At 42.3% G+C, this 27,412-nt stretch overlaps 1 protein-coding gene across 1 annotated transcript in view; it reads right to left on the bottom strand.

Moving 5' to 3' along the window:
- Positions 1 to 27,412, bottom strand: part of PRTG (protogenin) — a 123,685-nt gene that overhangs the window by 42,424 nt on the left and 53,849 nt on the right. The window contains exons 4-11 of the mRNA XM_037911101.2: positions 26,595 to 26,728; positions 26,065 to 26,202; positions 24,741 to 24,899; positions 23,975 to 24,134; positions 22,937 to 23,184; positions 17,853 to 18,017; positions 10,216 to 10,521; positions 7,269 to 7,457 (exon numbers count right to left, since the gene is read on the bottom strand). Coding sequence (XP_037767029.1) covers positions 7,269 to 7,457; positions 10,216 to 10,521; positions 17,853 to 18,017; positions 22,937 to 23,184; positions 23,975 to 24,134; positions 24,741 to 24,899; positions 26,065 to 26,202; positions 26,595 to 26,728 — 1,499 coding nt within the window. The remainder of the gene's footprint in view (positions 1 to 7,268; positions 7,458 to 10,215; positions 10,522 to 17,852; positions 18,018 to 22,936; positions 23,185 to 23,974; positions 24,135 to 24,740; positions 24,900 to 26,064; positions 26,203 to 26,594; positions 26,729 to 27,412) is intronic.

The raw sequence follows: 27,412 nt of genomic DNA, 5'->3' as shown, positions 1-27,412 counted from the left end.
CCTATACAAGGTGTAATTGTTACTGCATAGCAACAATGAAACCACAACTACATTTAGGGAGTGATTCTCCCTTTCTCTCCTCAAAATGCAGGAGCCTGGATGGCACAAGAAGGGACAATTTGCATTTCCTCATGCCATCCATGATTAATTTGTTTCAGTGTATTTAAGCATGACTATTGCTAGCATGGTTTTGTGCTGAGGGCATTGGACTGGAACAGTGTGTATGTGTACTGAAAGCACAAGCGCAGAGAGAGAAGAGTGTAAGAACAGGAGCAGGTGCCTATCTCAATGTGCCCTAAAACAAAATCCACACATTATGTAGAGTCAAAACTCACCCCCTTCCTTTAGTTTAGTTAAGAAAGAAGTTGACAATAAGGTGACAAAGTTGATTTCAAGGCTTCCACCTGCAGCTGGCCAATCGTAAGGCTTCTATCCCTGTCTCTCAAGAGAGACATTCCTGCTTCCAGTATATCTAAGCAGGGTAATGAGTCAGTAGAACCCACTTAGCCCTCTCTCTGCAACAACCGCTAACAAGGGGTAACTGTTTCAGTCAAACACTGTCAGCCTGTTACAGATAGATAGAAGAGTTTCAGATATAGCACGAACAGGGCCTATCTGCCTGTACTTACAACACCAAGCATGTTATAGCTGCAGCAATTTGAAAATAATATTGAAAGAGTAATTTGAAGATCTTTAATAAGGGGAAATGAGCTTGTGTCTTTTTATGTCCATTTCCTTTGTTCTGTTTTAATTGGTTTTCACACTGCGCCAGTCCCTCTCCTGTGCTGCACAGTGGAAAGCTTTCCAAACAAATGCCTCTAACAGGAAAACTAATCTGATCCCCTGACTGCATTTACTCTGAAACCATATGGAAACAAAGGTTGGAGGAGCAGGTTTACAAAGTGTCACAATCTGAATCTCTTTGGTAGGAGTCAGAACTTCCTAGAGCAAGAGGGAGCAAAGGAAGAATTAAAAACAGAGGCAAAAATGCATAGCATGCACCAAAGGTCTGTTCTTGTGGTAAATTCAAGTAATAATGTTAATGGACTTTTATGCTGGAACTAGGAAACAGTCTGCTGCTGAAAAATAAATGCCAAGACCTTTAACATAAACAAATGTCGACATGAAGCTGGGGATATTTATTTTGAGAGTGACAGGCATGGATCCGGTCACAATGTTTAATTCCATATACATGGTGACTATCATGGCAAATAATCCAGTTAAAAAATAAATAGGGGTGACTGGGCAGACCTACACTGGGGTGGGAGATGTAGTCTGGCAACATACATTAGGAAGCAATATGAAAGAGAGAGAGAGAGTGACATTTAATATTCATTAATCTTAACATGTTTAACATTTAACATCTTTTTGTTGGCATCCCAGTTCCAAGTATTCCTCTGTTCCTCCACCTGGCACACTGGTGCCACTCACAAGGAACTGACTTTAAAACATTACTCAATAATCATCATATTAGCTCGGCCAACATTCTTCCTGCTAAAAGGAGACTCCCTTTGACTTTGCAGTGTGTAACATTGACCCTCGAGCAGGAAAGTGAATTGCCTTTCATGCACAGATAGGCTTTGCATCACAGACATAGGTGAGGACACAGCCTGTCTATTCTTTGCTTGCTGCCACAGCCATGAAAGTCTGCTTACCCCTGTTCTGACACACACCCAAACCACATTGGCATGAGGATATCTCTGCACTATAGTAACTATACGAGCATAGCTACAGTGCCATAACTATGTCGGCATGCCCCATAGTGTAGTTGCACCCTACACAGACTGAAGGGGTTTTTCTGCCAGAGCAGGAACCCCACCAATCTGAGCGATGGTAGCTAGGTTAATGGAAGCATTCTTCTGTCGACCTAGCTGCATCTACACTGGGGGTTAGGTCAGCATAGCTACATCTCTCACAGGTGTGGATTTTTTGACCAAAATTTTAAGTGTAGACCAGGACTAAGGTGAAAGAGACCCAGCTGAATCAAACTCTACACCTGGCAGAAGAGGAAAGTGCCAGGCTGATAAATCCAGCCTCTGCAAAGTAGTGTGGATCACTAACAACCAAGCCAGCCTAAAGTTAGATTTATGAAAAGTAAGAAGATGAAACTCTAGAGCCAAAAAGCCAATCAGAAACCAGCCTATTCCAATGATCTTTCATGTAATATGGTGACAGACAATCCATGTTCCTGAAAATCTGCATTCCAGCTAGGCTAAAAAAAAACCAAAAACACCTACGTCAGTGTTACAGATTAGCAGGTTTCAGTTTTGTCTTTTTTTCCATCACTCCAGATACATATGTAGAGTCAGCAAATTCAAGGTGTCTTGGAGTTACCTATTTGCATCTGCGTTAATAATGTCCAAGAACATACTGTATCAATGGTTAACTTAACAGAAATAAAAAACAACACAAGAAACTTCTTTGAAGCACAAAAGTTACAGCTGATCGTCTCTCTCAAGTATTGAGGAAGCCTTCTATCCTGAAACACTTTTTGTACAGAATTTGTTTTCCTAAAACACTATTATATCTGGACAATATAACTTCAAATTCCTACAATCAGTCTATACAAACAGGCTCTCCACAACCTTGGTACTTAAGGACTCTAACTCAGGATTGAAAAACAACCTTTAAGACATACTAATAACTAGGGAGAGAGACACAGGGATAGTTAACATTGTTATTTCAATCCAACAGCCTATTATTAAGGAATCATAGGCTATTGTTCTCTTTACTTTTGTGTTCTAAATGTATATAATAGGAAAAAGTAAAACGTTTGAGTTAGAATGAAAGAAGTTACAATGAAAATTACAATAGGTATTAAGGCTTTTGAGAATTAAGGTATCCCTCACCTTCTGCCATGAATAGGACCTGGGATACAAAAAAATATTCCCAGGAAGTTTAGAGGGATGTGGGATTAAATTTCTTGCATAAGTAACATTTCCTGTAAATCCTGTGTCATGATCTTCTGGTCTGAAGTAAGTGATTTACAAAAAATGTGAGAACAACAACATTTGTGTGGGATGGAGATCAGTATGGACTAAAATAAGAGGGCAATGGCAAAGTCTGAAGTAAATTAATTTCATAGGAGTAGGATATAAAATAGAATTTTATCAGCAGACAAGGACATTTACATGCCAATATAGCTCATACGCATATGTGGAGATGCGCAACATAATCTGCACAGTTTTCCAGCTTTCAAATGCTTAGTGAATATCAATACCTATGTCCAGAATAGCGCAAAGCCACGCAATTTCACCCACAGGCACAAGTCCCATACAGGCCTACACCTATTGTTTGCCACATTAGATCATATCACAGCTCCTGATTCCTAAAAAATTCATTAGGTGCTTATTTGCAAGGGGGGGAAATAAGAAGCAAAAGCGAAAATAAAATATCTGGCAGTTGCTCCAAAATAGGAAGGGGTGAAGAGAGAGAGCAAGAAAGGGGGTGGGAGGAGAGAAAGTTTGGAAGCCAGCACCAAAACTTCTCATGCATTGCCTGTTGATACTGAAGCATTGCCAGGTTCTGGAGTTACTTGTCCTTTTGTATTCTCTGCTGTTGGCAAGTACATAATAGCGGGAGAGGACAAATATCATGACACGTACAAGCTTCCACGTATTCACTCAATTTGGAAATAACCCTTTTATTAACCAAATTATATAATGTGCCTGAGACTGCTAATTTGACATGCCCTTTCCCTTGTGTTCTCATACACCTCCAGTGTCCTATCAACGCCTACAACTCATTTTGAAGACACTGAAGGTCCCTTAAACCACTGATATTTATTGAGAGCCACCCTAAAACATGTCCTTAGGAGACACAAATGGTTGAGAGAACATTAGTTTTCTAAGCCACTCTCTGGTCCACTAAGATTCCATTTACCGTAAACAGGTAATCCAGGGAGATGGATTAAAGAGTGATTTGTCTCAATATTGCCAGGTACAGCAAAGCAAATTCCCTACAAGTTCGTTATTACATGAACACATAACTAATTATCTGAAGTGATATTTTAATTAGCAACAGAAATGAAATAATGTTGTCAAGAATGATTGTGATTACTCATGTAAAATCCAACAAATGAAGAATCCAATTCCTTCCTTTATTGGGTGGAGATCTACTCCTGGAGATTAAATTCTCTGTGGTTTCTTACACTGCAGGGCATAATATTGGAATCATCCTCTACACATGCATCTGTAAACAAAAGTATTTCCTCATGTCCTGTTGGCTGGATAAAAGTTAAGTGTTCACAAAATTTGAAGCATGCAGCTCGTGTGTGAGTGCAAATCAAGCAGTTCGGCATCTACAGTAACTACCTGAAATTTGAGCAGAACTATCCCAAGCTTAAGCAAGTGTAAAAAACTTAGGTGTGAAAAACTGCATAAGTAAAATTTCACAGGCCAAATGGAAACCCCTTTGAAAATGCAGCAGTTTGTGACTTGGATGTTTCGCTTAGATAGTAAGGGGAAAAAAAGAAGAATGCCTATATTTCAGGGGCGGGCAAACTTTTTGGCCTGAGGGCTGCATCAGGTTTCTGAAATTGTATGGAGGACCGGTTAGGGGAGGCTGTGTCTCCCCAGACAGCCAGGCGTGGGCCGGTCCCTGCCCCCTATCTGACACCCCCCCCCCCCGGCTTCTCGCCCCCTGTCAGCCCCCCCACCCCCGCCCCAGGACTCCTGCCCCATCCAACACCTCCTATTCCCTGACAGCCCCCCAGGGACCCCTGCCCCATCCACCCCCCCTGCTCTCAGTCCCCTGACCGCCCCTGGACCCCCAAACCCCTAACTGCCCCCTGCCACTGCATCCAATGCCCCCCTTTCCTTCCTGACTGCCCCCCCAGGACCCCTGCCCCATCCAACCACGGCTTCTCCCTGACCGCCCCCGGACCCCTCTCCCCTAACAGCCCCCCACCACCCCATTCATCCCACCGCTCTCCTTCCCGACTGCCCCCCCGAACCCCTGCCCCATTCACCCCCCTGATCCCTGTCCCATGACTGCCCCCTGCCGCCCCATCCAACCCCTCCTCTCCTTCCTGACTGCCCCCCGGGACCCCTGTCCCCATTCCCCTCTGACTACCCCAACCCCTATCCACACCCCTGACTATGCCCTGAACCCCCCTGCCCTCTATCCAACCCCCCCCCCGACCACCACCACATGCCTGACTACCCCAACCCCTATCCACACCCCTGACTATGCCCTGAACCCCCCTGCCCTCTATCCAACCCCCCCCCCCCCGACCACCACCACATGCCTGGAGCACCGGTGGCTGGCAGCACGGCTGCACCAGGACAGGCAGCCTCACCGCGCAGTACAGAGAATTGCACCGCGCGGCAGCAGGGGATGGGGGACAGCGGGAGAGGGGCCGGGGGGACAGCCTCCCAGGCCAGGAGCTCAGGGGCTGGGCAGGACGGGCTGGATGTGGTCCGCGGGCCGCAGTTGAAGGGCACATTCAATAAATCTTTAGCCACAACTTGCTAAAAGTCAGCACACTAGGACTTACTCTGAATCTTCTTGAAGAATACTATGTAATCAATACATCCATCCTATGGCAGCATAGATGATGCACGGCGGGGAGGGGGTGGGGGAGGTGGAGGGGAAGGATTCATCCATGTAACCTGAATCTGAGCCATAATGTCACCAGTTTTAGATACTTGTAAGTAAGTAAGTTAGAGTGATGCAGGCCCATATTTTCAAAACCATGTGTACACAATTACTATGACAGCATGCACAAATTGTGAATGTGAATTTTTGCACATCTATCACTTAAAAAATTTGGGACACAACATGGCAAATTACAGATTTTACATGTGCAGATTTGATTTGTCTAAGAAGTTTCCACTTCTCCCTAAATGCTTATTAGTAAAAGAAACCATCAGAGATGATACCTTAATGGAAAAAATGTGGGGGGGCAAAATATTTTGTTTGCACCATTCTTCGAAACACATCTGATCAGAGGAAAATTGTTGAACGAAGAAATTCTATGTGAAAAGGGCTACACAGTCCTTTAGAGTTTACATGTGTTTGGAATATAGTTTTGTCAACTGCATAATGAGAAGACCCCCCCAAAAAAAGGAATTTACCTCTTAAGACCCAGAAACACCATCTCCTCCTAAACTACTCTCTTTTGGTCTCACTGCTCTGTTAAACAGTCAGCTGCTGCCAGATGCTCTGGATAGAAGTGGTTGCAGATGGTCAGTTGTCCAGTTAACAGAGCAGAATGCTTTCCTCAGTCTCTCCTTAACATAACGTCTGGGCTATCTATAGCAGAGGCCATTTGACCCAGTTAAGACTACAGGTCAATTTTGATAATTTAGTCAAGATTAATTCTCCATCCTGTCCGAAGTAAAAGTAAACCATCTTGACACATTAAGAACATGAAGTGTCAAGCCTTGCAGTGATTTTGCAGATTTTACTACAGACCACATCTTTAAAGAAAATTTGAATCCCTCTGTTGCGTAAACAAACAGGGGCACCTTCAACCTATGCGCCTACTTTGCTTGTTTGAACTGTATGTTTATGACTGACATTGACTATAAGCGCTATAGGGAAGGAACTGTGGGTCTAATCCAAAGCCCACTAAGATCAATCAGTGGGAAGACTCTAGTTGATTTAAACAGGCTTTGGATCAGGTCCTGTGTCTTCTTTTCCATACCCAATCCTGCAAATGCTTTATGGTACTAATTGGATGATGCATGGTAGTAAGCATGCCTACTAGCAAGTATTTGCAGGATTGGGCACTAAAACTATACTATGCTGAGCCAACTGTTGGTGGTCAATACGTTGCTAGAAATAGTAAAGAGATCAATCCTCGATCCTTTGTAGTAATATTTCAATTCTAATAGACCAGTTACAGAGATATAAAAGCAGATTACCATTCAGAAAGTGACTTGTATTCCTTATAGATTGCTGGACAAAACTGTTTTAGTAACTGACAGCCTCAAAGGCTCTGATAAATGACCTGGCAAATTTATATTCCCAATTATACACGGTGACAAATTTATCTAATTTTGTTTAAAGCTGGTAAATATATATTCAAGCACTGGATTAGTTTGACAGCAATGTAGCTCACACTTAAGATTTCTATTACGGGGGAAATAAGTGGTCTAACCTAATCTTGCTGCCTTGTACAGAATGTTATGGTATGATCCTAAAAGTTAAAAAAGCTTTCAGCTCCTATTTAGATGTCATTTGACTTGATTTTCTACCACAACTGTTCTGGAGTGTGTCATTTTTGCCTGACAAAGTGTTAGACAATTAATGCATGTACTCACCCAAACCACTGAGAGTATACACAAGGTCACTGGCAGCCAGTAGAATTGGTCCATTCTCCTGCTGGCCTTCTTCCTTGTAGTACAATTTGTACCCTTCAATAGTTGCTGTATCCTCAGAGTCCTGATGCCACCTCACTGTAATGATTGTACAGTTCAGTGGTTCCAAACTCAGCTCAGGAGACTTTGGTGCTAAGGTAAGAAATTATATATTTTTACATATTAGAAAAACAATTCTTGCAAACACATTTCTTCAAGATTCAACATTTCAAACCCCAAAGCTCAAGATTACTCAGAACTGGGGTTCTGGTTCCAGCCCAGCTGTATAATTATGTAATTGATACTGTATAATGTAGGCCAGCCTTATCTATGCCACCTATCTAAAAGCATATCAATCTGGGCTATCTTGGAGAAAGGGTCACTTTGTAATTTAACATTTTTATAATGGAGAATTAAACTTTGAGTTAAGTTATTTTAGTTTTGTTTTAAACTAAAGTCCCCACAAGATGCATTTGACCGAGCACAGATTAAGTCCAGATTAAACTTTGGTGTCTATCTATAAAAATGAAACAGTCACTACTCATGTTTTAAAATTATTCAGAGCTGGAATAATTGATAGCTTGTTCAAGAAGGTCAAGCAGGGAAAAAAAGGAGGAAGTGTTGCATTATACATCAAGAATATATATACTTGTTCTGAGATGCAGAAGGCAGAGAGTTGAAGGCAGAGCAGTTGAACGTCTCCGGATAAAGATAAAAGGGGGAAAAATAGGGATGACATAATGGTAGGGGTTTATTATAGACCACCAAATCAGGAACAGGAGGTGGATAGGCATTTCTAGAATAACAGAAAAATCCAAAACACAAGACATGGTAATAATGGGAGACTTCAAATACCCAGATATCTGTTAGAGAAGTAATATGGCAAAACACAAAACTTACAATAAGTTCTTGGAATGTATTGGGGACAACTCTTTTTCCTTCAGAAAGTGGAGGATGTACCAGGGGGACAGCCATTTTAGACATGATTCTGACCAACAGGGAGGAATGGGTCCCCAGGGAAGAAATCCTAAGAATAAAGGAGTTCAGGAGAGCTGACAGCTTCTCAAGGAGACAATACTAAAGGCACAATTGCAACCTATCTTGATGTAAAGGAAAGACAGGAAGAATAGTGATACAGGAAGAATATGGATGACCTGAAAATCAAAAAAGAAACCTATAAAAAGTGGAAATATGGATGAATTGCTGAAGAGAAGTACAAAAGAATAACACAAGCGTGTAGGAACAAAAACCAGAAAGGTTAAGGCCCAAAATCAGTTAACTCCTAGCAAGGGACATAAAAGGCAATAAGAAGAATTAAATACATTAGGAGGAAGAAAAAGACATAGGGAAGTGTAAGTCATCTACTCTACTGAGTAAAAGGCGCGGAAGGAGAGCTAATAACTGATGACATCAAGAAGGCTGAGGTGTTTAATGACTATTTTACTTCAGTCTTCACTAAAAGGATTAACAGTGATCAGTAAAGTAATATTAACAACATGGGGGGAGGAATGCAAGCCAAAATAGGGAAAGGACAGGTTACAGAATATTTAGATAAGTTAGATGTATTCAAATCAGCAGGGCCTGATGAAATTCATCCTAGGGTACTTAAGGTACTAGCTGAAGCAATCTTGGAACTGTTAGCAACTATATTCAAGAGCTCATGGAGGACAGATGATGTCCCAGAGGACTGGAGAAGGGCAAACACAGTACTATCTTTACAAAGGTGAACAAAGAGGACCCAGGGAATTCTAGAACAGTCTGCCTAACTTCAATACCTGGAAAAATACTAGAACAAATTATTAAACAATCAATTTGTAAACACCTAGAGGATAACAGAGTTCTAAGGAATAGCCAGCATGGATTTGTCAAGACTTTTGCAGTCCCTTCCAGCCCTACATTTCTGTGATTCTATAATAACCTCCTACTTCCCCTCTTCCCCAAGCATAAGAATTTAATAAATGATTACATCACCCAATACCAAATATGGTCTATCTAGGCTACTGCCTCATTAAGTACATTTAAGAAATAAACCTTTATACAAAAACCTACAAGTTTCTGAATATCATGTTCTTGCTGAAGTTTAGTGCTTTCATAAGTGCTATTACTGAGTAATAAGCTTGATTTATACTACTGTAAAACACACTGGATCAGACTGAGGACTAATGGATCAAAAAATGAGGCTGACTGACATACGCAGAAAAATATAGGCACAAATGTGACTATATTGATGTATGCACTTCAAGTAGCCACATGCACAGCTGGTATGTGTAAATCCCCTGATTTGCAACCACAATTTTTCGCACTCCATTTTTTAAATTATATTTATGCAAGAGACTTCAATATCATTGTTAAGGAGGCCAAATGCTAACATGCTTGAGCTGCTTCTGGCTTAGAAACGTGGTTTAATGCCCCATAAAATGAAATGTCAAACTTGGATATATCAAATATGAAAAGAACTCAGACCAACACAGTGACAGATCAGCTCTTTGCCTTCAACACCATGCAAAAGGCCCCATATAGTACAGATTAATTAAAATAGTTAGGTATAATTCAAATTGTGTCTCAGAAGCAAGACTGATCTAAATTAATTAATTGATTGAAACACTGAGTAGGTTAAACAGCTTGAGCTCTCGAGATTCCGCACACAAAACGAGGGTCTTAGCAATATCTGCTGCAGCACTCCAAAAAAAATCCACCTACTCTCTCCCCCACCCAGAAAAACATTGTATTTCAAATCCGCACAACATGGCAGGAAATCATCATCTGAAATTCACTAAATAAAAATGCAGAACTTCTAACAGTGGTCTGGTCCACACTGAAGTCAGTTGGAGTCTTTCCGTTTTCTTTAATAAGATCTGGACCAGGCCCACACTGAACTTTTATCCAAGGGATTTTAGGAAAAGAGAATCACCTTTCACACTTGTGGCTTTGGGGGTCCGGTGGGAAGTCCACAGAGAGGCTTCTCCCCAGCCTATCCTCGTCGCTGCAGTAATACGAACCAAGTAGATACTATCAGGCTTCAGGCCTCCCAGGAGATACTCATTTGTGGTCCCTGGAAGCTCCAGAACTTGGATAGTGCTTTCTGCATTGAGGCGAAAAGACACACGATACGAGACCACTTGGCCTCGCCTGTATTTGGCTGGGATTGGCAGCCAGGAGATGAGAATATCTGTGGGACTTCGACTTGTCAAACTGATTTCAGGAGCTCTCAAAGGAACTAAAAATAAAGGAAATAAAGTTTTCAAAACTTGATGTACGTAAAAAAACAACACATATAAAACACAAACCCCTTAAGCAACTGTCTTATTATTGTGCCCTTCAACAAAATTTCCCTAGAATATTATTAGGCTGCCAGCCAAAGAAAGTCTGGTGAATCCAATTTATTTATTTTTTAAATAACCTGAAATTGGTTATATTTCTACCTTCTGTATACAATAGTGACCACAATAAACCTGATCCTAGAAGATGCTCAGTACTTTGTCTCCTACTAATTTCAATAGGACTTGATTGTAACAGCATCTTGCAGAATTGGGTCCAAAGTGAGCACATTTTTGTTGCAGCAATAAGGCACATGTTAACTAGATCACAGCAAAGGAAATAGGGAGAGAGTTTTTTCTCAACATTTGAGATCTTTGCAATAAGCACATTCCACTCAAAGAATAGAAGTCCCTCTTTTTTTTAATATATCCTTTTAGGTAGGAATGGATTTCCATTCAAAGCTAAAGAAAATGCAATGAATTTACAGTTTAGGTTACATATCTGATCATTTCAGATGTTTGTGAACAGTACAGATTCTGTGTGAGCAAACAATGAATCTCTCGCTGCTAACAAAATGAGAGAGACACATGTCCCAGTGAGGGGTTCTTTACTGGCAGAGAGGTTCTATCAGACATTTCAGATACCTGGCTGTTACCTGATGGGTAAAGATCCAAAACCTGTTTGTGGCTGGATGACGCCCTAATTGCCACCAGGTGAACCTACAGAGAGCTAGGGAAAAGGCACTTTGTTTTGAGGGTAAGAAGACAGTAGATATTCCTGCTATTTTGGACTGCCTCTGGAGATATCCAGAGGAGAGCAACAATAATGATTAAAAGGTTTAGATATAAAATGATAAAAGGTTTAGAAAACCTGACCTATGAGGAAAGGTTTACAAAACGGGCATGTTTAGTCTTGAGAAAAGAAGACTGAAGGGGGACCTGATAAGAGTCTTCAAATATGTTAAGAGTTGTGATAAAGAGAATGGGGATCAATTGTTCTCCATGTCCCTTGAAGGTAGGACAACAAGTAATGGGCTTAATCTGCAGCAAGAGAGATTTAGGTTAGATATTAGCAACATTTTCTTATTATAAGGGAAATTAAGCTCTGGAATAGGCTTCTAAGGGAGGCAGTGGAATCTCGATCACTGGAGGTTTTTAAGAACATCTATCAGGCAGTGTTCCCTCTAATTTTTCCCCCCCAGGTGCAGAATGAATTTTGTTATGTGCACCAATATGGAGGTGATGTGTGACACATCACCTTCGTATCGGTGCACATAACAAAATTCATGTGGTGGGGACAGGGTGGAGGGGTGCAGAGCGTGGGAGAGGGCTCAGGGCTGGGGCAGAGGGTTGGGGTGCAGGGGTGTGAGGACTCCGGCTGGGGGTGTGGGCTTGAGGTGCGGGCTTGAGGTGCAGCCAGGGATGAGAGATTTGGGGTGCAGGAGGGTGCTCCGGGGATACAGTGGGGAAAGAGGACTCCACTCAGCTCTCTTTCCCCGCAGCAGCAACTGGGCTGGGGGGGAGAGGCACCTCTCCCCGCCGCGACAGCTCCAGGGCTGGGGCCACAGGATAGACACCCCTCCCTCGGCCCCTGCAGGTTCGGACCAGGGCTGGGTTCAGGGAGGGTGCGCCCCGCGATAGGTTTGGGCCAGGCTGCCCCAGGCCTCCCGGGTTCGGGGTTGGGCCGGGCTGCCCCAGGCCTCCTGGGTTCGGGGTTGGGCCGGGCTGCCCCTGGCCGCGGTTGGGTCCAGGCTGCACCGCCCTGGCTGCGGCAGGTCCAGGCTGTGGCATAGTTGGGGCCAGGGGGCCACCATGGCCATGGCAGGTTGGGGGCCGAGCTAGGTTGGGGCCAGGGGAGAGGCACCTCTCCCCCAGCAGGTCCCCGGGCGGGTTCCCTGAGCGCCTGCACAGTGCTGAATAGTGTGCCACACAGCCGCGCAGCTCACAGGGAACTTAGCTATCCGGGATGGTCTAGGTTTACTTGGTTCTGCCCCAACGTAGGAGGCTGCACTTGATGATCCCTCTAGGTCCCTTCCAGCCCTACATTTCTAAGATTCTATGATTATATATATGGTTTTGTTAGGCCCAAGCAGAGAAATGTTTCCATTTGGCTAGGTAACATTTTCTGATGGAGCCTTTTCTGCTGTTAAGAATGATTTGCACAGCTTCAGGACAAGAATGTTCCAGACTCAATGCCCAAACAAACACCAAGTCATGAGATGAAGATCATTGGGCTTTGGTTGCCTGACCCTGTCATTTTGCTGGGTCAAGATATCTGGAAAGTTCCCAACACTGATAAGTGGATGGAATGACACTTGTAAGATGCTTGGAAACCAGAATTACCTGGGCCATCTGGGGGCCACAAGGATGACTTGTGGCCTGCCTAGACAAATCTTCTGTAGATCCTGAGATAGTAGCAGGATGAGAGGGAAAGCATAACCAAAATGATCTAAGGAAGGAGGAGGGCACTGCCCATGGAGCACTGACCTTCAGCTCCCCTGTAGCAGTATATGTTGAACTTCCTGTTTGCCTGAGATGCAAACAGGTTCCAAATGAGGGTTCTCCACTGAGTAAAGATACTATTTACTAATGAATCATGTAACTCCCACTCGTGATCAGTGGCAAAATGTCTGTTGAGGCTGTTTGCTGGTTAATTCTGGGTTCCCGAGTGGTATACTGCCAATAGGGTGACATGTGGTTCTGTATGCACCAGTTCCATAAGCTGACTGCTTCTATTCAGAGGGGGATGGAGCGTGCCCTCCCTGCTTGTTTATTTAGAAAACAGTGGTTATGTTTTCTGACATTATCAGGATGTGCTGGGAATGTATGAATGGTAGGAATGCTTTGCAAGCCTCTTGTACTGCTCTCAATTCCAGAAGATTTAAGTGCATTCTGGCTTCTCGAGGCATCCACGTGCCTCGTGCTGTGTGATGGCCTATGTGGGCTCCCCAGCATCGTAATTATCATCTTATTAGGTGCGGAGGACAGAAAGGGAACTTCCATACAACATGTCCATGGTCCTTCCACCATGCCAGAGAGGCCCTCACCTCAAAGGGAATTGTCACTATGGTATTCATGCTGTGTTCGCTCGATGTATATAATGTTCAGAGCCAAGCTTGCCAGCAACAGAGGTGGAGTCTGACAAATGGCATCACATAAGTACATGATGCCATATGGCACAGAACAGTAAGGAATACTGAGAGGTGAATAGCCACATGAAAGTATGCATCTTTCATACTGAGAGCCGTGAACCATGTGCCTTTTTCTAGGGATGGTATTATTAATGCCAATGTAACCATGTAGAATTTCAGTTTGTGAATAAAAACGTCGAATTGACACAGGTCGAGAATAGGTCTCAAGCCTCCTTTCCTCTTGGGGCTAGGAAATATTTTGAATAGAATTCTTTTCTCCTGATGTCAAGGAAGTATCTGCTGTATTATTTCTCACTGAAGAAGAGATTGTACATGTTGAAGGAAGATCCCCTCTTGAGAGTGATCCCTGAAAAGGGATGGGGAAACACGTTTTGGAGGAGATGCATAGAGAAACTAGATAATCCGGAATGGATGACGTCCGGCACGCCTCTGTTGTCACCCAATTGTGGGAAAATTTTGCAAGGTATCCCCTGAAATGGATCTCAGAATCATGTGGAGATGGGATCAGTATTGGTTCACAGCTCCACAGCATCATGTCAAAAAGTATATCTTGATTGGAGGGTGAGGATGAGTAGCTGTGGCTGAAATGGTAGGTGCAGGGTATCTTGACCTCAGCATTTTCTGTTATTTGTGAGGTAGCTCATAGGAATGCTGGTGATAGAAGGGTTGAGGTAAAGACCTTGGTTTGTAGGGCTGTTTATTATATTTTCTCTTTGGGGCAGGTGTATATATATCCAGGAAGTAGAGGGTTGCCCTAGAGTCTTTCAATGAGTGCAAACACTCATCCATCTTCTCACTGAAAAGACTTGTCTCATCATAAGGCGAGTCCTCAAGAGTATTTTGAACTTCCCCAGGAAACCCCAAAGAGCGCAGCCATGATTTCCAACACTTCAAAATGCTGGTTGTCCTGGATCTTGATGCCATTTCAGCCACACCAACTGCAGCTCATAAAGCGGTTCTGGCCACTAGCCTGCTCTCATCAATAAGGGCTTGAAACTGAGCCCTGTCTTCCTGATACTTTGAGGTTCTAAAGTGGAGGCTGGCAGATGTAAACACCATTCTCCCCATAAGCACTTGGCTTCCTTATCTGAGAGGATGGCCCTTGGGTGTTGTGTTGCCTGGATCTTTCTGTGTCTGCCTGAACCACCAAGGAGTTCAGGGCAAGGTGGGTAAACCAGAACTCTACTCCCTTAGCTGGGACAAAGTACTGCTTCTCTGCCCTTGTGATAAATTAAGGGAGGGGCAACTCCCTTTTATGGACTCCCAGCCAGCCAGTTAGCTATAAAATCCCTGTTAGTAGCTGTTCTCTACTTGCTTTACCTGTAAAGGGTTAAAAAGTCCATAGGTAAAAGGGAGGGAGTGGGTACCTGACCAAAAGAGCCAATGGGAAGGCTAGAACTTTTTAAAATTGGGGAAAAAAACTTCCCCTTTGTCTGTCTGTGCTGTTCTCCCGGAGAGTAGAGACAGGACTGGAACTATGCTGGAAAAAGCTGTGGCCAGGTATGAAAGATCACCAGATCATACCTGGAAACTACTCATTTGAAACCCCAGATATGTAAGTAGATCAGAAAATGTCTAGGAAGACGTGATTAGGTTTATCTCTTTTATTTATTTATCTCTGGCCTCCTCTGTGCTAACCCCAGATGCTTTTGTTTTGCTTGTAAACTTTAAGTTGGCCTCAGGAGAGCTATCTTGACGCTTAATCCTTGTAATTGTTTTTTTTAAATCGAGCAAAAAGCCTAAGTTCCAAATGTATTTTCTTTCTTTTTGTTTTTAAACAATTTTACCTTTTTTTAAGAACAGGATTGGATTTTTGTGTCCTAAGAGGTTTGTGCATGTTGTTTAATTAGCTGGTGGCAAGAGCTCATTTCCTTTATTTTCTTTCTCAGCTCTTCCCCAGGGGGGAGGGGGATGTGTGAAAGGGCTTGAGGGTACCCCACAAAAAGGAATTCCCAAGTGTGCCTTCCTGGGTTCTCAAAGCTTTTTTTTTTTTTGCACTTGGATGGTGGCAGCATCTACCCATCCAAGGTCAGAGAGAAGCTGTAACCTTGGGAGTTTAATACAAGCCTGGAGTAGCCAGTATTAATTTTTAGAATCCTTGTGGGCCCCCACCTTCTGCACTCAAAGTGCCAGAGTGAGGAATCAGCCTTGACAGCCCTCTTGAGGGTAGGGACATAGGTATCCAGTTTGTGTCATACAGCCCTTGCTAGTTCTAGTATGGCTTCGTTTACTGGGAATGCAACCCGTCTGGAGCCTATAGGTTGCAGGATATCTAGGAGCTTATGTTGAGGGTCCTGCACCTCCCCGAAGGAGTTTTAAAGCTCTTCCACCACCCTCTGTAAGAGCTCCTGGAACTGCCTATGATCAGCAGGAGGAGACAGAGAGGCTGGAGTGACCATTTCATCAGGTGATGAGGATGATACCCATCAGAACCAGGGGTACCAGCTTGTTTTCCCCTTCTTCCATGAGTTCAGACTGTCCCCTTAGAGGAAAGGGGTGGTAAGACTTCCTGTTGGAGTGGACAGATTCCAGGTAATGTGTGTAATGGTTCCAAGGGTTCCAAGCAAGCCAGTAGGAGGGGTCAACAGCAGGTTGTGATGGTTCCCAAGGCATTGGATCCAGCCACACATTTCCTGTCTGTATTGGCCAAGGCAAGTTCCAGGAGATTTTCGATCCCCTGTCTGGGTTGAATTGCCTGGGTGGAAGAGAAGCTGGTTAGAGAACTCTCCTAGAGATGCAATGGTCAGATCTGGGTCCACTGGCTGCGCGGCTGGTTCTGTTGGGAAGAAACTGTGACTAATGGATGGGACAGAGGATAGATTTCTTCCAAAATCCTGGATTCCTGCAGGTGTGTGTGTCTCCCTGGTTAGGATTTGTCCCAATAACGAGGGAGACGTTGGGTCCGGGAGGACAAAGATATTCTCTGGAAAGGTATAAGTCACAAGCACCTTCAGAGGTTGCATCTTTTCACTCCATACCATCACAGTAGGTGTAGATAGTGATTCCTTAAAGGGCCATGGTGCTGAATGAGTCTCCGACCTTGTGAGTTTTGACAGTACCAGCAGTTCCCACTCCTTCAGGACCAGCGTTTATTTTTAGGTGACACCGCAGTCGGTGTTGAAGATGATGCAGAGGCTGGTGCTGAAGGAGTCTTGCTCCTATGAGTCTTTTGAACATGCTCATGCGGTTAGAAGGGCCTAAATCCTAATGGCTTGGGCATGAAGGCTCACCCGACTTGTACAGGGTCAGAGAGGGATTTCTTCTCTTAGAGGACTCTGGTTTTGTTTGTGAGCGTGCTCCTTACTCTCATTAGGGGGCCCAGCCAAAGGTTCCTTCCCCTCCTGCACTCTGGAGTCAGACATAGTACCAGTGGTGCCCTCCTTGCTGACTCTGGCCACTGTTCAGGGTGGTCTGCCCAGCCTGGGTCTGACTAGGGCCTCATTGTGGGCTCCATAAGGTACTTTGAAAGCCCAAGCTGCCTTGCCTGTCATGTTCTGCTGCGAAAAAAGAGTGGCAGATACCGCATTTAGTTGAGATATCTGCTTCTCTGGGGCAGCACTGGTGGTCACCGCTGACCAAAAAGCAGGGGCAGGAAATGAAGGTTGTTTAAGCCCAGTATCCTCAGCATAATCTAAGTCCCCTCCTGGTCTCCCAGTGCACTTCCCCATTGTGGATTCTAACACTAAATAACTAAGAATAATTTATAACTTTGAATATATTTACAGAAAAAAGTGAAAAGACATGAGGATTCCAACTCAGGTCATGCAGCAGAATGGAGGAACTGGAGAAGCAGTTGGTCTGCCCCACCCCACCCCACCTCAGTGCAAAGCAGGAGGAGAGCAGGGGCACAAGCGCAGACCAACAGACACTACCTGCAAGCATTCTCCAAACTCGAACGCATGTGAACTCACAGTGGAATACAAAGAGGGACCAGCACTTGAAGAAGGATGTTCTTTCAGCATAAAATACATATACCCTTTGTAATAGATCATGTTTTTTATCCTCATTCATTTCAGTGGCCAGTTCAATTTTGTATGTACCCAAAACTCCCAGTGATGTCAGTGGCACAGGATTGCGCATCTGTTTTAAATAGCTAAATAATTATGCATATTTTGCTCTTCAATATTTATTTGACTTACCATCTTCAAGGGTGTGCTGAGTCACGTGATCCGACATCTGACTGGCTCCCATTGGCATGTAGGCCACAATATAAAACGTGTAATTGCTGGCTGGTTCTAAGTCATCAATAATGTAATGAGTTGTGTCATTTCCAATAACCACTTGATACTCTTCATTATTTAAACCTGGAATAAAACAAGAGTTAACAGAAACAAAAATTGCTGTCAGTCTCTTAACGCAAGATGATCCATTGCTGCCAGGATGGTGGTCATGCAAGTTAAAGGTTGTTTAAAAATAAAAATCCTACAATGTAGTTCTTTTGTGAATGGAAGTAACTGTGTCTTGCTATAAATTACAGTGGTTCAGGATTTTTTCTGAATAAAAGATGCTGAATAGCATTAATCTATTCCAAAATCTTTTCACGAATTAGTCACAACAAACTGTGTCCAATGTACAGTAACACAACAGACGAGCTCTAATAACCTTATCATTTGTAGCTAATCTTTAATTCTACTTATTTAGAACCAGTGTGTTTTTTCAAAACCTATTTACAGAGCCTTCATATATTAGGCTGAAGAATGTGAGGCTCCATTCTGTTTAAAAAAACAAAACAAACAGAAAGAAGTCACTCTGCAAAGGATCTCATTTTAGCCCTGGGAATTCTATTAAATTTGATTGACATGCGTTTTTCTCTAATTCAGAAAGAAGACAACGGGATTGATACAGAATGAACTTCAAAAATGTTTTGCTCCTTAATGAGCTGTAAAAAAATTCTCAGCAATTCATATTAAAATATGCATACCAATGTATAGAGCAGGCCTTGTCTTTGTCGGGCTTTATTCCTATACAGAGAAGCTGCAAAGTGGAATACGTTTGGCGAAAGCTGCTGTGCTTAAACAATTCACACCAAATGCACGTCAACTTAATCAAAACTCTCTAAGAGCCAGCCCCTCCTCTTCACAATTGAATTTATAAACAAAACGAAAGGCAAATTCCACCATTAAGTTTTCCCACATTTCTGAATTAACTTGATAGCATTTTAATTAGACAAGATTATGACCATCTCATAACAGACTAGTTAACGGCTTGTTAATTAGGAATTGCATGGCACGATTTCTGACCTGCTAAACAAGATCCTTGAGCTCAAATTAAAAGGACTTGTTCTTTCATTGAATGGATTGCTAGGCCTCATGTGGAGGTCCTAATGAAACAGCCATAATAGAGAACAAGGGTTGCCTTCCACCACAATCAGTATCCCCTTTGTACCTTTTCTAAATCACTAACAAGGAATTAACACACTCCAACATGTATTCTCATCAGACTCTTATTCTTCTTGCTACCATGACCCCTGATTTGAATGTAAAATATTCTGCTTTTAAAAATACAAAAAACACACCTGTTAGTTTCTTCAACCAACTTTATTAAACACTAGCCTCTTTGGGGGCAAGAGGAGATTGAGGCAGTTTTGAGAGTGCATTTATAAATGCTAGACTTGTGGAATTAAACAAAGAATGCAGGGATCTTTTGTTTTTAACCACCTACAATGTTGTGAACGTGAAGAGGGAAATCTTTGGAACTGCATATGATTAAGTGCATTATAAAATATTACTTTCTGTTTAAACTAGAGTTTATGAGATCCTGATTATCTGTCTAATTTAGGAGAGCTCCATCTGAAAAAATTGTTTCATTTGGATATTTTAGCACAGGATGACTTGCTTACTTTTACACTAACCATTAATGTGAAATTCCATCCTTCTGCTAATTAAGAAAAGCTTAAAAACCCACACCTATATAAACACAGAAAAAAACATTAAGATAAAAAGATAGTATGCATTATATTGCATGTAAGTATGAAATATTTTCCTGTGGGATTTTTATGCCAGTACACACAACATACAATTTGAGCAAACATAGCAAAAGAAAACCGGAGAAGGAGATTGAAGTGGTTTCACATGATTACTAATTATTTTATTTTAGTAAAGCCCAGCGGCTCCAATGAGCTCAGAGCTGCAAAGAGTTTATACACTAGTGCCCCGATCCTGCAATAATTTACGCACATGAGCAACTTCAAGCACATGACTGATCCCATTAAAATCAAGCCCGTCTGTGAGCCTTTGCAGTATCAGGGCCAAGTTAAGATTCCGCAAGTAAGCATAACAAACAGGGAGAATGGAGAAAGGTAGGATGCGGGTAACAGTGATAGTCTACTATCGGCATGTGTTCCTCTCTCCATTGAACAGCAGAAAGAATTTAAGTTTCTGAGATATAAACAAATGAGCTCTCAGCAGTCCAGTCCATGCTGGTCACTTCCCTAGCTATATGATAGGCTGAATGACTTATCAAGCCATCTGTTTTTCCTTACTAATAGCTAGCTTACATCTCTCTCTGTGCAGTATGGGCACACACATATACAGCTGCTTCCGTAACAATACAAATTGCCTGATATGACACACACTCATGAAAGCAGAGCTTTTCAGGGCAGTTTTTCAGGCTTTGAGTAACATCTGTGATGTGGAGTAACCTGTTCTCAAATGGTTTCACGCACTTTCATCTGGGAGAACAATTGTATCTGAAGCAAGTACAACCCCTAGACACTTCTGAACACTTATGCTTTTTCTACCTAAAAAAACCTGAATGTGTTTTTCCGCACAGGTGCAGGTCCACAGGTGCTACCCACCTGGAGCAGGGCTGTGACAAGATGGTAAAGAAAGCACACATTCTACTTATATTTTGGTTTCCACAGCTGAAGTTACCCAGTGAAAATACACCGGTAAGCGTTAGGGATTATCTATATGAAGGCTAAACAACAGCCTTCCATACAGTCAGGCTATTACATGAAGGTCTGGAGGGATGAGCAAGCCCTTTGGACAGTTGAACTAACAGGCCCAGCAGAGCTCAGGGCTCACTTGGCTTTCCCAAGGCCACCCAGCTGTGTACCATCACAGCAGGTGAGCTTCAAACTCTGGAACATGTTTGACCTTTGGATAAGTAAGAGTTTCAGTTAACCAGGGGCTGGATAACGGATACACGTCTCTTCAAAGAGCTACTCAGCTGGTGCACTTCCTGTACAAATATTCAGTAAGATATTACTTCCCAGTTCCCCATGAAGTTACCCAGGCCCTCACATACTGCAGTAATGGAGGCCATATAAGTACCCAGATAGATTATATAGCATGACTTTAACATTCATATTTAATTTGAATGGGAGTTGTGTGGCTAATTCCTCAGCAATTTTGAAAATTTAGGGGAACTTCCTGAACTTCATCAATTCTCTGTCCTCTTATCTTTTAAGGCTCTTTCCTCCCTTCAAACAAAATCATCTCCTGTCGTGAGAACATCCCATTTACAAAAGCAAAGACAGCTATTCCTGCATCAGTATTAGAGTAATTATGCTGTCCTTCCTGTCTTCTGCCTACCAGATGGCAAGGCGATATTCCACATGGAGAGCCAAGCATCTGCAATCCTGCCCTTGAATAAACTAGTTGCTGAACAGAAGCAGAAAAAGCAATCATTCCACTTAGAAAACTGAGTCACAGCTAGGAGATAGGTGCATAGATTAAACTAGGCTGCAGTATAACTAATTTTCAAGTCACTTGTCAGACACTATCATAGAGAATAAAAACAGGTGAAAATGTCTAGTTACATCCTTCTTCCCTATTTAACTATGCTTTTTTATAAAGGAAGGATGTAACATTCTAGAGGCTACAGCAGAGCCTCTAAATAATTAGTTATTTCAGCAAATTTTAAAATCTCCGATACTGGCTAGCAGGATTGCTGAACTTGACACAGTTTCAGCATGGACGTTACAAGGATCACTTGGTCTGTCTGGGTCTGGGATGATTTAGTTGGTGTTGGTCCTGCTTTGAGCAAGGGTTTGGACTAGATGACCTCCTGAGGTCTCTTCCAACCCTAATCATCTATGATTCTGACATACCTTCACTTTAGTCAAGGAGGGGATGAAAGGAGAGGAAAACCCACTCCTGCGGGTAAAATTCTATCAAAGGGAAGGGAGTATAGCGAATTGGTCATTAACTGTCCCCCTCTCAGTCTAGCCCCTATAGAAGCCCCTTTGCACAAACTCCATGAGTTTGGGGATCTGCAGTAGACAGAGGAATCTGGGAAAAAGCTACTCCCTGTGAAACCACTGGGCCAGCATTATCTTAGGGCTTGTCTGTATGAACACTTAGCTCGTGGCAAGGTGGGATGTAAACGTACCTTGCACTAGCCTTACAAGCAGTAAGTATTCTGTAATGTGCTTTGATCTACTCCCAATTGATCAAGTGCACCAGGGAACTTTTACCATGCAGCAGCATGGTCCACACAGACACTTAGGCTATGTCTAGACTACTGCCCATGTCAGCAAAACGTATGTCACTCAGGGGTGTGAATATTCTACCCCCCTGAGCAACATAAATTACACTGATGTAAGTGCTAGTGGGCACAGCGCTATGTCGGCAGGAGTACTTCTTCCACCGACACAGCTTATGCTGGTTGCGGGGGTGGGTTTTTTATGCTGACAAGAGAGCTCTCCCCCATTGGCAAGAGCATCTTCACCACCTGTCCTGCCTCAGCGCAGCTGTACAGGTACAGCTCCACGGCTGCAGTGCTGACATGCCATTAGCGTGCAGCAAGCTAGCATGAGGCAGATTCGCACCCCGGTGTTCATATAGACATGCCCTCACATGAACCCTACTTCTGTGGTGTATACTCCCTAGCCTAGCATACATATGGGAGGGAAAATTGGCAGACGCTCCTGTTTCCATGGGAGATGAAAATCCAGAGAGTAACATGGAGGCACTGGGCTGCTGTACCGATGCTCCTGCCTGCCATGAAGGCCATATTCTTCCTCCTGAAGGTGGAGAGGTAAGCCATGTACCCAGCCCCATGAATGAAATGATCTGGCAGAAGCTTTGAAGGGTCAAGCATGTAGAGTTTACCATCTTAACCTGGCTGTTCTGTGGGAGGGTGTGATTTATCCCCAAAATTAGCTTATGAGATCTTTGTTATTGGCAGACTCTTCCTATGATGAACTACTGCAGAAAACCCTGGATGCATGAGACTGTAACAAATATTACACAATCCACTTCAGACTGACACTGCTTACCTTCTGCTTTCATGTAGTGCACTGAATACGCAATCACTTTGTCTGAATTATAGAGCGGCCTCTCCCAAGCTAGCAGAATTGCTGAACTTGACATTGTTTCAGCATGGACGTTACAAGGAGCACTGGGTCTGTCTTCTGACATAACTACAGTCAGTCTGGCCCGGGATAGGATAGACCCCTGGTTATTTTCAGCCATGCACTGATAAATGGCATCATCTTCAGGAATGATCTGGTTAATCACCAATTTACTGAATTTAAAAAGAAAAAGAAAAAATCATGTCTAACAATAACTTAGCTCAATGTAATGCAAGCCACAACTTGGCTTTTGCCCCTGCTCCAGGAATCTACTCTAAATATCTCATACTCCATTTTGTGTTCATTTTTTCTCAACATAAATTTATATTTAGTCATAAAAATTAGCCTCTTCTGGTGCTCTTCAAAAACTTTCATGCCAGCACCCAGACTTGCAATGCTAGTGCCCTACAAAGTCAGGGAAATTAAAAAGAAAGAAAGAAAAAAATGTTCACAAGCTCACTTTATTAAAAAAATTACTAAAATTGCTCTTTAGTAACTTTGTACTTTCTCTTTTGTAATTGATAGTATTTTTTACCTTTGTTTTTATTTTTATTTTTTAAATAAGAGTTTCTCACTCTAAGTTAATGAAATAGGAGTTCAAACTATGGGCCAGATTCTGATCTCTGCTACACCAATATAAATCTGGATTAACTCCACTAAGTCAATGAAATCACTCCACTTTTACACAGGTATAGCAGATATCAGAATCTGGACCTATATCCACAGAAGGTTTTAGCTGTGGTATTTATGTATAAGCTAATTTGTGTTTATTTGTGTTCCAAGAAGTAGTTGCCTAGTGTCATAAAAAGACAGATTCAATGTTTAATTTTACTTCCAAATACTTTAATGAACCTGGGAAAGCTGTAATTCACTGACCTGAAAACTCTGTTCTCTCCTGTTTAGCAACAATTTATAACTACTGTATATTTCATGACATAAATTATAATGTAATGGTAATCTCACCTGTTGTACATTTTAATTCTACCATTGGAGTGTATCCTTCTTCCATTTTTCAACCATGACATTTTGGGTGCTGGAATTCCTTCTGCCTGACATGCAAAACGGGCAGTACCAGCTCTGGGCCTTGTTAAACTTTCCGGCCATTCCACAAATGAAGGTGGTGCTACAGGTAAATAATACACAAAAATAAAAAATACAAAAGGTCTAAGGTGTGAATAAAACCAAGAGAATAAGAAGCACTACTCAGGCGAAGTGAAGTACATGTGGACATCTCCATGTGAAAAGCACATGTGTGTTTCATATACACATATAGCATGTCTTTTGTTTTTTTAAAGTTGTATGTGTGAAGTGTAACATATGAAAGTAAAGACTTTCATATTAGTTCATGTATGAGTGCATATAATAAATCATATTAAGTCCAATGTATAAAATGCTGATCATGAAGCATTCACATGAGTTACATATATTTATACACATTGCCATATTTTTTTTCCTGTTAGAAAATTAATCTTTCAATAGCAAAAGTGTAAAAACTCCATTACATCTGACTATCTTTAAGAGCAAGCAAGCTGCCATACAAGTCTTAAGTTACCAGTATATGGCACGAACGCATCTAGTAACTCCATTTCACTGTGTGACCTCACTGCAATCCATATAGCTATATGGGTATAACAGAGGGTAGAATTTGGCCTGAAGTATCAAGAACAGAACAAAATTTCACATAGTAGCAGGCTGTTCTGGCACACTGTGGAATTCAAAGCAAGCTCACCTAATACAGTGAGAGTTGCCATTGCAACTGTGAAGTTCCGTGTGCCTGGAATAGTTGCTCGACAGACATAAACTCCAGCATGCTGCACCTTCACATCAGAGATCATGAGGTTCCCATTTCCGAGGACACGGGTATTGAAGACATCAATGGACTTGTGGTCTATTTGAGAGAAAAAGTTATTTTACAACGTTGCTCCCCAGTGAGTATTTAATCTAATCTACATGCTATATGGTCAAAAGCCTGGGGCAATATCCAATGCTGAAAAGATACAGAGGGAATTCATAGATGAGTTTATATAGGTTTCCACTTGTTATTTGGTTTGCCTGTGCATGTACTTTACTATTAGCTGGACTACATCTATAATCCATTCTAGTATATATTTGAAGTTCTGCCTGTTTGCTTAATTCACTGCCAGTATCCCATGCAACCTACTGGGCACATTTTTACATCCTGTCCTTTGGCATTTTTTACTTCCTGCCTTGGGCTGGGACCGAATTCATCCCAGGTAACGTCCACATGCTTTTCACAGAGAGACAGAATTCAGCTACTTATAGGTTATATTGGGAGTGATCACCACATATTTTCTATAAACCTCCCAACAGACACGATGCAGAAATCCTATTAAATTAACCATCATTTTTCCTTTTTCCTTATTTGTTTTTCTATATGTCTCCAGGCTCATTCAGACACATCTCTATTTACCTAACCTACCCTTAGAAGATGTGAAATACAGAAGCACCACTTTTGTTAATTTGTGAACCAGGTCTTCTATCAACACAGCCCTATATTTCCTTTTTATTGGTAAAGGTCATTAGGCATGTGTGCGGAGGGAAGAAATAAAACGTATTCTTGTAGAAGAGTGAGACTTACTTGTCAATATTAGTTACAGCAAAATTCCCTCCCCCCCTTCTTCCCACTCATTCTACTTAGGGGCAGATTAAGGCTCAATGTGACTTGAACCCCAAACTGCATTTGTATATTCCTAGGAGGAAGGTGAAGGGCAGAATTTGCAGGACCGTTTGTTTTGTGGTACATAACCACTCAAATCTGTCTGACTCCACCACTGAGTCTACTCTAGTCACAAAGTCCCCAAAGGTCATCCCATGCTCCACCTTGTCAATATCATACCGGGGCAGTGCAGAATTGACAGCAGGAGGTATGTAAATCCTAAGTGCCAAAAAACACCTGAAGGCTTATTTACAACATTGTGGAAAGATTGTGCAAAATGCTTTTCACTCATTTCACTCATCCCAACCTTTTCCACTAATCCATGGCATACACAAAACCCAAATAATAACCTAATTGTTGACATTTGAACGCCTACCTAAACGGCTCCATGAGATGATCGGCTTTGGATTCCCTGTAGCAACACACTCCAAGATGACAGTCTGATGAAGAGATGCTGTAATGTTCTGAGGACCAGCTATAATGGCTGGCTTCTGGAATGGCTTCAAGTCTAAGGCTTTAAAAACCAAAGATGATGCACAGGATTAAATTCAAATCCAAAGGATCATATGAAAATCCAATCAATCAAGAAATAAATCATGATAACCATATGTTAAAAATGAGGCAGCTTAAAGGTCACGCCTAAAGTTAAAATTACAACAGAAACACATTTTAATTGTGATGTTGCTAATAATGTATATTAAGGAAAGGACAAGAGGACGGTGAGGGGAAGAATTTGTGGGGAAAAGGAGCTGTTACTTCCACAGCTAATGGGTCATTTTCAAAATACATGCATCAAGAACAATTAGAGCACTATACTGCAGGCACGTTTGTATTTTGTAGATTCTATTAAGTACAAGGCTACCAAGTATGGGGAAGATGTTAAATGAAGGGATTATATGTGTGTACCTGGAATAACACTTAGTGCTGCCTCAACACTTTTCCGTCTATTGGCTACAGTTGTAGCAACACATCGATAATTCCCAGCATCCCTCTTTTCAACACTATAGATCTGCAAAACTCCTGTTGGTAAAGCAGTTATCCTGTCAGGAAAACAAAATACAGTATATTTATGAATATTCTATTTATTGTAGAAAAGAACACAGACCACAATTTACTGACTTATCTGAGAGCAATCACCACATCAGTCTGAAAATGGCTGGCAGGAACCTCACAAAAACATTCTAAACACATGACTCACCTCTCTGTATTCCTTACCTTCAATGATCTATCAGGGAAATCCGCTCCATGCCCCATTCCCCACTGATGAAAGCATAGGAATTTATCTGTTAACATTGTTCAGCACCCTTAGGGCTTGTCTACACTACCGCGTGGGGTTGATCAAAGATACGCAACTTCAGCTACGTGAATAGCGTAGCTGAAGTAGACATACTTAGATTTACTTACCACGGTGTCTTCACTGCAGTAAGTCTACAGCTGACGCTCTCCCGTCAACACTGCTAGCGCTCCTCATTCTGGTGGAGTACTGGAGTTGACGGGAGAGCGCTCAGCGGTCAATTTATCGTGTCTATATTAGACGCAATAAATCGACCCCCGCTGGATCGATCACTGCCTGTCGATCTGGCAGGTAGTGTAGACAAGCCCTTAGATACCAAACCCCTCATTATTCAGCCTATTACTCTCAGATTGGTGGGTCTGAGGATTCATAGTCAAATATTTCCAAAAACGTTAACTGATTTTCAGTGGTGATTTCCAGTTCAAGTGAA

Source organism: Chelonia mydas, chromosome 10 (genome assembly GCF_015237465.2).
Source record: "Chelonia mydas isolate rCheMyd1 chromosome 10, rCheMyd1.pri.v2, whole genome shotgun sequence".
NCBI lineage: Eukaryota > Metazoa > Chordata > Testudines > Cheloniidae > Chelonia > Chelonia mydas.
The sequence above is the reverse complement of the archived record's forward strand: the minus strand, read 5'-3'. Positions and strand labels throughout refer to the sequence as shown.